The sequence below is a fragment of the Trachypithecus francoisi genome, unplaced genomic scaffold, assembly GCF_009764315.1.
Source record: "Trachypithecus francoisi isolate TF-2019V2 unplaced genomic scaffold, Tfra_2.0 Lachesis_group4, whole genome shotgun sequence".
Classification (NCBI taxonomy): Eukaryota; Metazoa; Chordata; class Mammalia; order Primates; family Cercopithecidae; genus Trachypithecus; species Trachypithecus francoisi.
In genome coordinates, this window is record NW_022681469.1 from 3,870,501 (window position 1) to 3,882,049 (window position 11,549).

General features: G+C 58.1%; 1 protein-coding gene across 1 annotated transcript; it reads right to left on the reverse strand.

Moving 5' to 3' along the window:
- Positions 1-270: 270 nt before the first annotated feature.
- EN2 (engrailed homeobox 2) lies at positions 271-6,930 on the reverse strand. Its single transcript, XM_033193508.1, has 2 exons — positions 5,994-6,930; positions 271-2,695 (listed from the first exon to the last, which is right to left on the reverse strand). Exons 1-2 carry the CDS (start codon positions 6,679-6,681, stop codon positions 2,379-2,381), a joined length of 1,005 nt encoding a protein of 334 aa, XP_033049399.1. The 5' UTR covers positions 6,682-6,930; the 3' UTR covers positions 271-2,378.
- Between the last annotated feature and the right edge of the window lie 4,619 nt (positions 6,931-11,549).

The following is an 11,549-nucleotide window of genomic DNA, read 5'->3' on the forward strand; positions in this document are numbered from 1 at the left end:
TGGAATAGCACCATAGTTTTGAACACTTCCTCATGGTAACAAAATGTGTACTTAAATTATTTTGGTTATTCTGTGCTCATATGTGACATATCCAAACTGTCTCATTTAAAAAATAATAATAATCACCTCTTGCTACAAAGGTAGGCAACTGGCACCTGCTCCGAGGTGGGGCGAAGGCCATGAGCGCCTGAGTAAGGGGGAGGATGCCTAGGCAGTTCCTCTGGACTCAGACATGCTTAGAAAACTCATCATTCCACCTGGGACCTTCAGTATTTTATAATAAAGAGGTTTTGTTTTATTTAATGTAACCTTCAAGAATTTAAACACACAAAAATGCAGGGGGGGGGTGTTCACAATTTTGATAACCACAGTTGTAAATAGAAACATTCATTCATTTCTCATAAGATTATAAATATTTGATACTGGAACTGTAAAATGCACATGTTTTATAAACTAGAACAACAAAAGAAAACAAAAACAGAAACCAACTTTGCTTCCTGCTAAAAAGGCATGTCATTTCATTGAGTTTCCTAAGCAGCAGATGGTTATTCACAGACTTTTAAATTACAACTTTTGTTTTTATACTTTCCTTTTAAAAAGGTTTACGCTATTATGTACAAAGTAAAACTATTACTGCGATGAAATAAAGAGGTTTAAGGCAAAGAGAGAAGTTCACCCTCAGTCCTCAGGGAGACCACTGGGACTCCCAGCTCAGCCATGGGCACATCCCCTGTGCTGTCCCAGCCACAGATGGACAGTCGGACTGGTCTTTCCCCATACACTAAACAGAAGACAGTGTGGAGTTATATATAATGTGTTTGTTTATATATATATAGGTACTTGGTGGGAAATATATGGAATATATTTAATTTACACTGTACCACACCTTCAAAAATAAAATGTATATTTTCGAAAACAAGAAAAGACAAAAAGTGATAAGAAATGATTATTTACACATTTTCTTCCTTCCTCTAGATCCTGGAGGATTCTAAGTTCTTTTGAAAGACAAGATAGCCACATGTTCCAGAACTGTAGACTCAAACACGCCTGGTGTGTGTGTTCACATGCGTACAGACATATGTGTAAACACACATTTATCTTGGAAGAATGTTCTCTATAGCAGAAGCAGCCACTCCAAGAAGAGAAAAAAATAAAGGAAAAAATGAAAAAAAAAAAAAACAGGGAAGAAAAAGGAAACGAAGATGATGCCATCTCCCTCTACAGAGCCTTCTGCGTGCCCAGAAACAGCGAGCCATGGCCTCATTTCTGGGACCCTGGCTGGCACCCAGGGTGGCTGATGGAGCCACAGGAAATTCCTGGGGTCAAGCCAAAAGGTGGATCGCCCCACCACTCTCGGGCTTTAGGCCACATGCCCCAGGCCTTTAGCCCCAGAACCTTCTGCATGGAGGCAGTGCCCAGGGCATGAGGGTTAGGCCTGCGACAGGGATGCAGCGGGACTGGGGACAGCGACACAGACCACAGACGCAGACGATGTACGCACATGGTTGGTCCTTGGTGAGGAGGAGGAGGAGAAAAGAGGAGGAAGGAATGAGGAGGGGGGAGGACGAGGAGAAGAAGAAGAAGAAAAAGAAGAAGAAAGGAGGAGCAGGAGGAAAGAGGAGGGAGGAGGAGGAAGGAGGAGGAGGAGAAAGGAGAAGGAGGAGAGGGAGTTAGACGGCAGGAGGGTGAGGAGAGGGAGCTAGGTGAGGCTGTGGGCCTGGGTGGCTGCTGGTGAGCATGGAGCTGACTTCCCAGGGCAGGCCTGGGATACGCTCGGCTGCTTCCCAGGGCCAAATCCCAGAACTGGTCCAAGGACCCTGGAAGTCCCCTCTCCCCCACCAGATCCCCTAAGCTCCCCAAGGTCTTGAGGGGGCTGGCCCAGGCTTGAGGTGTGGGTCCCTCCTGGTATCCTCACCAAGCCAACACAAACAAAGTGGCAGAAGTCATGGACCAAATAGGAGCTATTTATTCGGTTCACAGTTGTGTGAAATGCAGCAATAAAAAATCTTTGGACTTCAGCAAGTTGTTTTAATTTTTTCTTCTTTTGAAACAATAAAAAAGTGTCCAATGTCATATAATGTAGCTTAGGGGATTAAAAAAAGATGAAACCCTAAGCAGCCCCCTTCGCAAAAAAAGAAAAAAAAAACCCATAAAATTAGCATAATCTCATAAACACAAAAAACAAAAATATTTTATAGTCAGATATTTTGGATTTTATACCACTTGTAAATTATATATACATAGAATATTGCAGAACCTTAGCTAATACACGATATTTTCACTATTAATGCTGGTATAATCTTTATACACTGGCCCTTTATGATTTTGAATTATTGCATTGTTTGGCGCGGACTGAGACCTGGCCTCCATGCCCCCGCCTACTCGCTGTCCGACTTGCCCTCCTTGGCCGTGGTGGAGTGGTTGTACAAGCCCTGTGCCATGAGGTGCACGGCCAGCGTGTTCTTGTTGCCCGTAGCCTTCTTGATCTTGGCGCGCTTGTTCTGGAACCAAATCTTGATCTGTGACTCGTTGAGGCTGAGCTCCTGCGCCAGGCTCTGGCGCCGCTGCTCTGTCAGGTACCTGTTGGTCTGGAACTCGGCCTTGAGCCTCTGCAGCTGCTCCGCGGTAAAGGCCGTGCGCGGCCGCTTGTCCTCTTTGTTCGGGTTCTTCTTCTTTGGTTTTCGAGACCTGGGACCTGGGTAGATGTGGTGGACAGAGAAAAGTCAGGTTACCCAGAGGTGTGCCACCCAGTAGGCACCGGGTAAGGATTCTGGGACCCCAAGAGAGGAAGTGACTTGTCCAAGGCCACTAGAGGCTGAATGGCCAGATGTGGGGCTGGACCTCGGACTGGGCATGGGCTCAACGTGGACCTCCACCACTTGGTGAGGGAGGACCGGGTGTGATGTAAATGGGGCTATGGGGCAGGCCTAGTCGACAGGCTGACCACAAATGACAAACAAGGGACCTCTAGATAAAAGTAAAACTCCTGGATGTAAGCAAAACTCCCTGAACTTTCTGGCCTGGTTTTTCCTAGCCCTTTCTGAGGCTCTGTTCAAGAACAGGGATGGGGGTAGGTGCTGGGAGAGAGGGGAGGAGAGAAGACTGGGAAAGGCTGCAGGGTGGTCACAGAAGCAGGAGGCACCCTGAGGGTTGTGATGGGGACCCTCATGGGGATACCCCACAGGGTGCCAGGGGCTGTGGGCATCAGGGGCAGGTGGGCCCTGAGGACAGGAGGCGCCGAGTGTCTGCCTCCACCCAAGCTCCTCTATGACTCCCAGCCAAGGGCTCTGTGGGCCCATGTTCATTCTTATAAGGAAGAGTGGGTGCATGCACTTCCCTCCTGGGTCGGGAGGGGCACCGAGCTACTGTCCTTCATCACCCACTGGACATCTCCCAGGTTTCCTGTCCAGGAGAGACCTGGCTCTGCAAGGGTGTTGACTGCACCTCCCTTTCCCCAGGGGGACTTCTTCACTGGGGACAACAGGGTGGCCCAGCTGACCTTGGCCAGGTCCACACTTCTGTCCCTCCCCACTGTGCCTCCCCACTGGGATTCAGACTTCTGAAGCTGCCCTGGCCTCCTCCCTATGGACCCACCCCAGGTTTTGGGAAGGGTCGCTCTAAGGCTCCTAGGACCTGCTATCTGTGGGGAAAGCGCAGAGGGAGGAGAGCAGAAGGAGGGAAGTGTAATCAGTTTCTTTTTGGTGTTAAGAGGCTCCACCCCCTGGTGTTCCCTGTGGGGGAAGAAGGGAGCAAGGCCATTGGCAGGCAGCGGTGACCTCGCCTCTGGGTTTCAATTTGTGTGGTGTATGAAGGGGCCTTAGGGAGCATCTGGCCCCAGCTTCATCACAGGTCCCTGCAGCTGGAGGAGGCCAGGGCCCCCCACCCTTCAGGGCCAGAGAGCTGCCGGGCACCCTGAAGAGAAGAGGAATGTGCATCTCATTGGAGGCCCTGGGACTGCACCCTGCCCAGGTCAGGAGAGTCAACTAGGGTGCTGGGGCTGTGCCCAGCAAGAGGTGGGAGACCAACTGGAGGCTCAGGGTGAACACCAAGCACTCCCTCACGGCTAACTGAGCCTTGTGCTCTCTCCAGGAGCCGGGCCTGGAGAAAGAGGATCTGTGGGCACCACCAGGAGGGCACCAAGGGCAGCTTTTAAAGCAACCCACAGGCAGGCTGACCACTCATGAGAGCACATACCCTGTACTTGGGCACCCACCCCAATGCACACACACACTCAGTGAGAGTCTTGCTGTGAGCCCAGGGCTCCACGCCAGTGGGCCTGGCTTTGGTGGGGGTAGCTGCAGATCTGGGGATGGAGTCGGCTCTCCCGAATGGTGTTGGGGGATGGGGCACAAGGCTCCAGGAGAGGCTGAAGCCTCCTGCTCCCAGAGCCCGCCTCTGTCTGGGTTTCCAACCACTCCCTTCCCCAGAGAAGTGTGTGCCCTACCCCCAAACTCTTCCGGTCCTGGGGCTCTTGTTAATGCACCCATGAATCAGCCCTCAAAAGGACACCATTTTAAAGAAAGAAATTTCCCTAAAATAAAAATTTTTAGTTCCCTTTTTTGTTGTTGATTTTCTTTCAAAAGACAAATACTTAGGAGTCTCAGAAACAGAATCAAACCTCCCCACCAAGAAAACTCTCTCTGCCTTTCAGAGAAGCCAAAGAACAGAAACATTATCTTGCAGGGATATTTTAAAGCCCACGAAGACAGGCGACTTGGACTGGGCTGGGCCAGGCTGGGCCAGGCGGTGCTGCCCAGCTCCTGGGCCGTTGGGGGCTGGCTTGGCGAACTCCGGCGCCTCACAAAGCCCGGCCGAGGCTCCTCGCTCGGCATTGTGAGCCTGTATGTTAATTAAATATTAACAAAGGAGGAAGACGAGAACAATGGAGCAAATTTCAGATCTAGCTGGAGAAATCTGAATTTCATCAGAACTATGCACGCATATTTCTGCGGGATGGCGGTCGAAGGGCTGGCTCACTCCTGCGGTGATCTGGACCAATGACCCCTGCAAAATAGTTGAGGGTCTGGGGGCAGCGGGGATCCGCTGCCAGCTTGGGGTCAAACAGCCCACTCCTAATGGCGGTTCCCAGCCGCAGACCCGCATGGAATGCAGTTGATGATTTCTACAAGGACGTGGACTTAGTTTTTTAAATCCCAGATCTATGAAAAAACACACCCAGCATCTCTGCACAGCCCCTGCGAATGCTGCCTCTTTCCTGTCAGCAGCCCCCAGGAAACCTGGAGAAAAGCTCCTTCCTATGGGGATGGCAGGTGCCGGGAAGGACGGCTGCCTCCCTTGTCCTCGCTGTGTGCAGGAAGGGGGCTGAGCCCCATCACTGGGGGCTGGCGTTGGCAAATAAAGTGGAGCCAAGGGAAAAGGGCGCCTTTATTTTCCTCCTTCCCTGTGTGCGTCCTTCTACGTCCCACCGGTCAGCGCAGGCCCGAGGGGCAGAAGGCAGAGCAGCAAAGGGCCTTGCCTTTTCTTCCCCGAGCACAGCCGGGATAACCGAACGGTAGGACGAGTCTGGGGTGGGCTGGGGCATGCATCCCGGGCCTGGCCTGAGTTGAAAGATCGCAGGGAAGGGGTTGAGAGTCTGCATTTCCGGGCCCATCTTCCAGCCACCCCGTTCCTACCAAAAAAACTACAGTGGGGGAGACACGGATTACGGGCTGGGAACAGATGCTCTAAGGCGGGGTGGAAGAGAGAGACGGAAGACAGAGAGTGGGTAAGGAGAGAGAGAGACAGAGAAAGAAAGGAGGTCCCTTCTACGGTGCTAAGAAGTCTGTACCCCCTAGCGAATCAGTCCTGCCGCTGGACGCCTGGCCGCTGCCCCAGCAGGCGTCAGCTTCACACAATGTCGCGTGAGTCTTTGTGCGTGTGTGCGGGGGTGGTTCGAGATGTTTTCCTCCCGGTAAGTTCCCGCGCCAGCACCGCCCCCCAGCTCCGCGGACCTCCCCGCGGCGAGCTGGGACGCGTGGTCCCCGCGGGCTCACCTGAGGAAGGCCGGTCCGAGTAGCGCGTACAGTAGACCCACGCTGGCCAGAGCATGGGCTGCGCGCCCAGGTTGGCGCCGGCTTGCGAGCTGTCCGAGTCCGAGCTCACCGACAGGTCGCCGCCGCCCAAGCCGCGGGCCTTGAGCGCCCCGTCCAGGGGGCCGCTGGGGTCGCTGCCTTTTTTGGCGCCACCGTGCAGCGAGAGCGTCTTGGAGCCGCCTTCCCCGTCACCCGGAGAGTCGCTGCCGGCGGCTGGGAGCGGCCCGCCGGAGCCGGGCGCACACGGCGGGTTCTGCCGGGGCTCTTGGGAGCCGGACCCCAAGAGCTGCTCCGAGCCGCCGGCGCCGCCGCCTCCCTCTGCACCGCTCGCGCCGCCTTCGCCGCCGGCTCCGCCGCCCCTTCCTCCTCCCGCACCCGCACAGCAGGTCCCCGCGTCCTTTCGCCGGCCGAACTCGGGCCGCAGGATGTTGTCGATGAAGAAGTTGGTGATGCGGTGCGGGTGCTGGTGGTTGCCGGGCGCCTGCAGGACCGCGGGCAGCATCAGAGCCCGCCGGCGCCCGGTGTCCGCTTCGCCCGGGCTGCTACTGCCGCCGCTGCCGCCCGAGCCGCCGCCGGGGCTGGATTCCGGCTGCCGCTGTCCCTCCACCGCCGCCGCCGCTTCGCCGGGCTTGGGGTCATTCTCCTCCATGCTGTTCACAGTAAATCCCAGACTGGTTCTCCGGGGACGCCCTTCCAAATCAGCCTTCGGCCCTCCCGCGGCGCACAGGCAGACCCCCGCGCCCCCACCCCGCCGAGTCTTCCGAGGGCTTGCGCGGCGGCCGCGGCCAGGGCTGGGGTCCTACAAGTCGCCGGCCGCGCTCGGCGGGGAGCCACGTTTGAATCCACGAACTGGGTTAGAAACACCACGAGCCGCCCGGCTCGCCCAGACGCCGGGAGATTCAACAGAGCCAAGTCCTCGACTTCGCCGCGCGGCCACGCTCTAGACAGTCGCAGTGGTCCGGCGGGGACGCGGGCCGCCTCCCGGGCTCAGCGCTTCTCTCCGAGTCCAGCCGCCTCGGGCTCCGGCGCCGCCGCCTGGGCCGCCCGGGGCGAGAGCTGCGCGCATGCAGGCAGCGCACTCTCCGGCGCTCACGCCCGCCCGGGCCGGCTCCGGCCGCCGCCGCCGCCGCCTGGCCGTCCCCGCCCGCGCGCCCCAGCCGGCCCTCGAGGGTGCGGGGCGCCCGCGGTCAGCGCGCCCGGCACCTCCCGCACGCACATGGAGGCCCCCTCCGCGCGGCCGCCGCCCCGCTGCTGGCCCGGGCGCCCCACCGGCGTGCGGCCGCGCCCCCGCCGAGCCCCGCGGAGCTCCGCAGCCCGAGTCGCATGGGTGAGAGACGCGAGGCCAGGGCCGGGCCGGGCCGGGCTGGGCCGCCCGCGCTCCCCGGCCGTCCGCCGCCCTCGCCGCCTCGGCCTCCGCGCGGGCTCGGAAATTTCCAGGCCACTCGGCGCAACCTGAGACACTTTCACTCTGGATTTTTGTTCTTATTTTTAACAGAGCCCCCTCGAGTGACGTCGCAGGCCGGTCTCCTGGACACGTGCCTCGGGCCAATGGCCGCGGCGCCGCGCGCCCACGTGACGCTCCGGCCGCTGCTGGGTGACAGGAGCCGCCCGCCGCCCCTCCCCCCCTTAAAGCGGCCGCGTCCCCCGCTCCGGGTGCGGGAGCCCGGGAACCCGGAGAGACCCCCGACCGCGTCTCCTGCACTCGCCCGCGCTTTCCCTGTCGCTTCGCGGTTCAGGGATCTGAGCCACCCCGCGACAGCCCCGCCAGGTCACCCCGGGGCGTGTAGGTGGACACGCACAGGAAGATCGCTATTTTTAACATTTCCATATTGTTTACCGTGGGGTGAAATCCCACAATTCCTTGCACAAAATGCATAAATAATATTAAATGAGCTGCCGAGATACAAAGGGACTTTTGTGGTCCGCTTTCCTTGCTGATGGAGAGGAATAGTGTCACTCCCATTTGACTCGGTAACCCGGCAGCTTCCTGTCTTAAACGCAGAGCTGGCGCGCAGGACACTCCTCCTGCAGACACTTATTGTAAGTGTGCGTGTGTGTGCGTGTGCGTGTGCAGGGAGGCGCGTGCATACGGCCGCATTCCACCCGGGGACAGCGACCCTCATGAAACATGCATAGCGATCCGGAAGAGCGGGGAATGCAGTGTGCGGCTCCGTTTGCGAAGGGAGAAATCCAGGAGCCTCGGAGGTTCTAAGGGAATCCTTTTTGCCAAGGAGGGGAGGGGTGACGGTTCAGCTAAGACTTCAAAACCAAGTCGCCCGACCCCCTCTAACTTCTCTACTCTGGTTGAGGAGCTCCCAGACCGGTCATCTCATTTTCTTTGTTTTAAAATCCTTTAAACTAATTTTGCAGGAGAGCAGGGCCCATTTGAAAGGAGCATTAGGAATCCAATGGCAAGCGTGGGAGCCCCAGTTGGTTTCTCCCCTCCTCTCTCTTCACCTTTTCTAGACTTTCCTTCCAGCTGTTGTCAGAATGTCCAACTGGAAGTTCTGTTTCCTATTCTCTTCCCCCTCTCCCTGGGGCTCCTTCCCATTTGCTCTTCTCTACCCACCAAACACCGTTGTTACCCCAGGCTCGCCTGTCCATCATCTAAAATGCATTTTTATGGAAATGTGTGAATTCCTGGAAACATCCGATAGGGCAGCTCTGGGGGTGTGGGAGCATTTGCATGCCATAAGTACCCTCAGGGCAGGGGAGGTGGGGAGGCCGCAGCCTGGCATGGACACCCTAGGGCTGATTGGCCTTGGGCAGCTGCAGGGTGCTCAGCAGCCCAGACCCCCGCAGAAGCAGCCAGCAGGGAGCTGCCAGGCCCTGAGTGAACTTGGGGAGTCAGGGCAAGCATCTCCGAGGCAGTGTGGCCTGCCAGGCCCCCTGGAGGCCTGAAGGTTGCACCCTGGCCTTGCGAAGCTCCCTTCCCGGGGTCCATCCCAGGTGCTGTCCTTACTCTGCAGGCTTCAGAGTGCTGGCTGGGCTGAGATGAGAAACAGCAGTTCCAACAGCCTGCTCCCAGGAAAATTACCCGCAGCCAGGAGGGGAGTGGTGGAGGAGGAGGGGCTGGGCTGGCCTCCTGGTCACTGGAGGTGACTCTGGTCAGAGTGTGCCCTCTGTCCTGTGTGTCTAGGGCAGGGTGGGGAAGCCCCTTCTCGCTGGGGCTGGATTCCTCCACTTTTTCTTCATTGGAGGAGTCCTTACCAAATGTTCTGACTAGGCACACACCCTGCCAGGGGTCCTCCCCTAGTCTCAAAAAAATCAAACTCCACAGTCTACCTGCCCTCAGGAAAATAGGGCTGGTGAGAGTTTGTGGGAAGTCTTATTGACACTTACTTGGTTTCTTAGGGGGAGAATTTTCCGCGACTCTGGAAACCCTGATGATCATCAGTCAGGAAAGGGAGGGTCCAGTGACTTTGGGTCTCCTGAACATGGTATGGGGGGAGGAGCGGCCCTGAGCTGTTTTGCTTCCTGCAAAACCATCCCAGATTAATGGCTCCTCCTGTCCCATGAAAGCCAATTAGGCGGCTTCCTGAGAAGTATTTTCTGAATTCATAGGACTCTTTGGCTCTGACTGCCTCAGTATAAATGGCCCCAAGACGCTGGGCTTCAGCCCTGTGCTTTCCTGCGACGCAGACCCCAATTCCTGGCTGCAACAGAGACTCTGGGAACAGAGCGTCACCTCCAGGGCGCCTGGCGGGCCGGTGGGCGGAGACCTGCCCGCGCAGGGTCTGCGGGCTGGGCCGTGGGGTTGGCTGGAGGAAGAAGAGGAATTCGCTGTCCTGGAAAGGAGGAGGGTGAGAGGTGGAGGGAGGAAAAGGAGAAAGATAAATAAACGAAGAGAGAGATAACTAAAGGGTACCTGGTCCCCCAAAGTGGACCCAAACACGAAACAACTCTGGGAAAGCATTGAGAGGGGTCACGGTTCAAAGGGCTGGGGAAGCTGGGATGGGGCTGCAGAAAGTTGAGCTGCCCAGGGGCTGGGCGGTGCTAAGTTCCATACACACGGAACTCTCCGCAAGGTGTTTCAGGAAGCTTCGAGAAGCGCGCGTGAGACCCTGCTCCAGCTGGGACGGCGCCTCGCGTTTTCTGGTGATGCGGGGCAGTGGCGTCTCTCCTCCGCTACGCCAGCCCCGGCTGCAGCGCGCCCGCGAGCCCAGCGCCTCCGCTTTCTCCCCGAACGACCGCCGCCCTTAAGGTCGGCCTTTCAGTGCGGATCAGACGAGCCCTCCCCGGATAATTGTTTCTCCCGGGATGGAAAGTGAGGCTCGGGCCCAGGAACCCCGTTTTCCTTCTGGCCTCACCCTGGAATCGGAGAGCGCCCGCAACACCCGCTTGCGGAGGACGGTCCTCCATATTTCCCAGGCTCGCTGCACAAAGAGGGACCTCAGAGAGGGCGAGCAGGAAAGCAGATTCCAGATGCCGTGCGCCTCAGGACAGGGATGCTAGTTTTGCAAACAAAACCTCGGTGAAGCGCCCCGGAGACACTGGGCGCCCGGCGGCCGAGCCAGGCTCCCGTTTTTATCTGAAAACGAGGCCAGAGAAGGGTGACTTTTCCGGACCCTCTGCATCCCCTCACTCGCCTCGCTTCTCTAGGTTGACGTGGTGACACTTGGAAAAATGGACTCAATGAGAGCCATTCGCTCGCGGCAGTCTAGTTACTCGCGGGGCAGGGACGCCCAACAATCCCTGAGAGCGAGATCTCCACCCCAGCCAAAGCAGGCCGGGCCAGCTCTGCGCCCCCGGCCAGGAAGCGAGCCCCGCAGGGCCAGGCCCCAGGCGCCGGGCGGGGAATTGGGGCCGACAGGAGAGAAGCACCTTCCCCCGGGCGAGCAGAGAGCCACCCTCGGCTCCTGGTGCTGACGCTCCGACCCGGCCTGCCTGCAGACAAAGGCCGAAACGAAGGGACGCGGGGAGCAGGGGTGGGGCAGGCGGGGCCAACCGGCGCAGACGTTGCGTGTCTGCGCTCACCTCTGAGCGAAGGAGGACCCGCCTACAGGCCCACCGGGCAAGCTCAGGGACGGGTTCTGGGAGGCTGGGTCTAGCGTCTGGGACTTCTTCCTAATAACCCCCGGAAGGGAGGGGTTAAATGCGGCAGCGGCGGGCCTGGAAAGGGCCGGGAGCGTCGTAGGAACTGGGGTGCACAGGCCCTCGCGTGCCCAGCGCTTCGCCTTTCCCCACTCCAGGCCCGCCAGGGGCGCGCGTGGCGCCGGCAGAGCCTGGTGGGTGGGTTGGCGCCGACAGAAGCTCAGCCGGGGAGGGGGCGGGCAGGCGCATTGCACGTCCTGGTTCTGCCCGGATCGCTGGAGAAGCGCCTGTGCTGAGCCAAAGCTCCCTGGGCGTTGGGGAAACAGAGTGGGCCAGGCGCCCACTGGGGACCACCCTTCTGTCCTGCTTGATACTTAGCCCAGGCTCGCCCGGGGAGGGGGGGCAGCTGGGGGCCGGTGGGCAGATCTCCAGAGCTGGCGTCTAAAGATGCAGAAATTGTCCCTCACCTGGTTTCTCTGGAAA

What these genes read in the sequence shown, in the direction of transcription:
- EN2 (XM_033193508.1), bottom strand. Translation starts at nt 6,681, where the DNA reads ATGGAGGAGAATGACCCCAAGCCCGGCGAAGCGGCGGCGGCGGTGGAG. An exon ending in CTCGGACCGGCCTTCCTCAG is followed by an intron (nt 2,696 to 5,993) that starts GTGAGCCCGCGG and finishes ACATCTACCCAG; the next exon opens with GTCCCAGGTCTCGAAAACCA.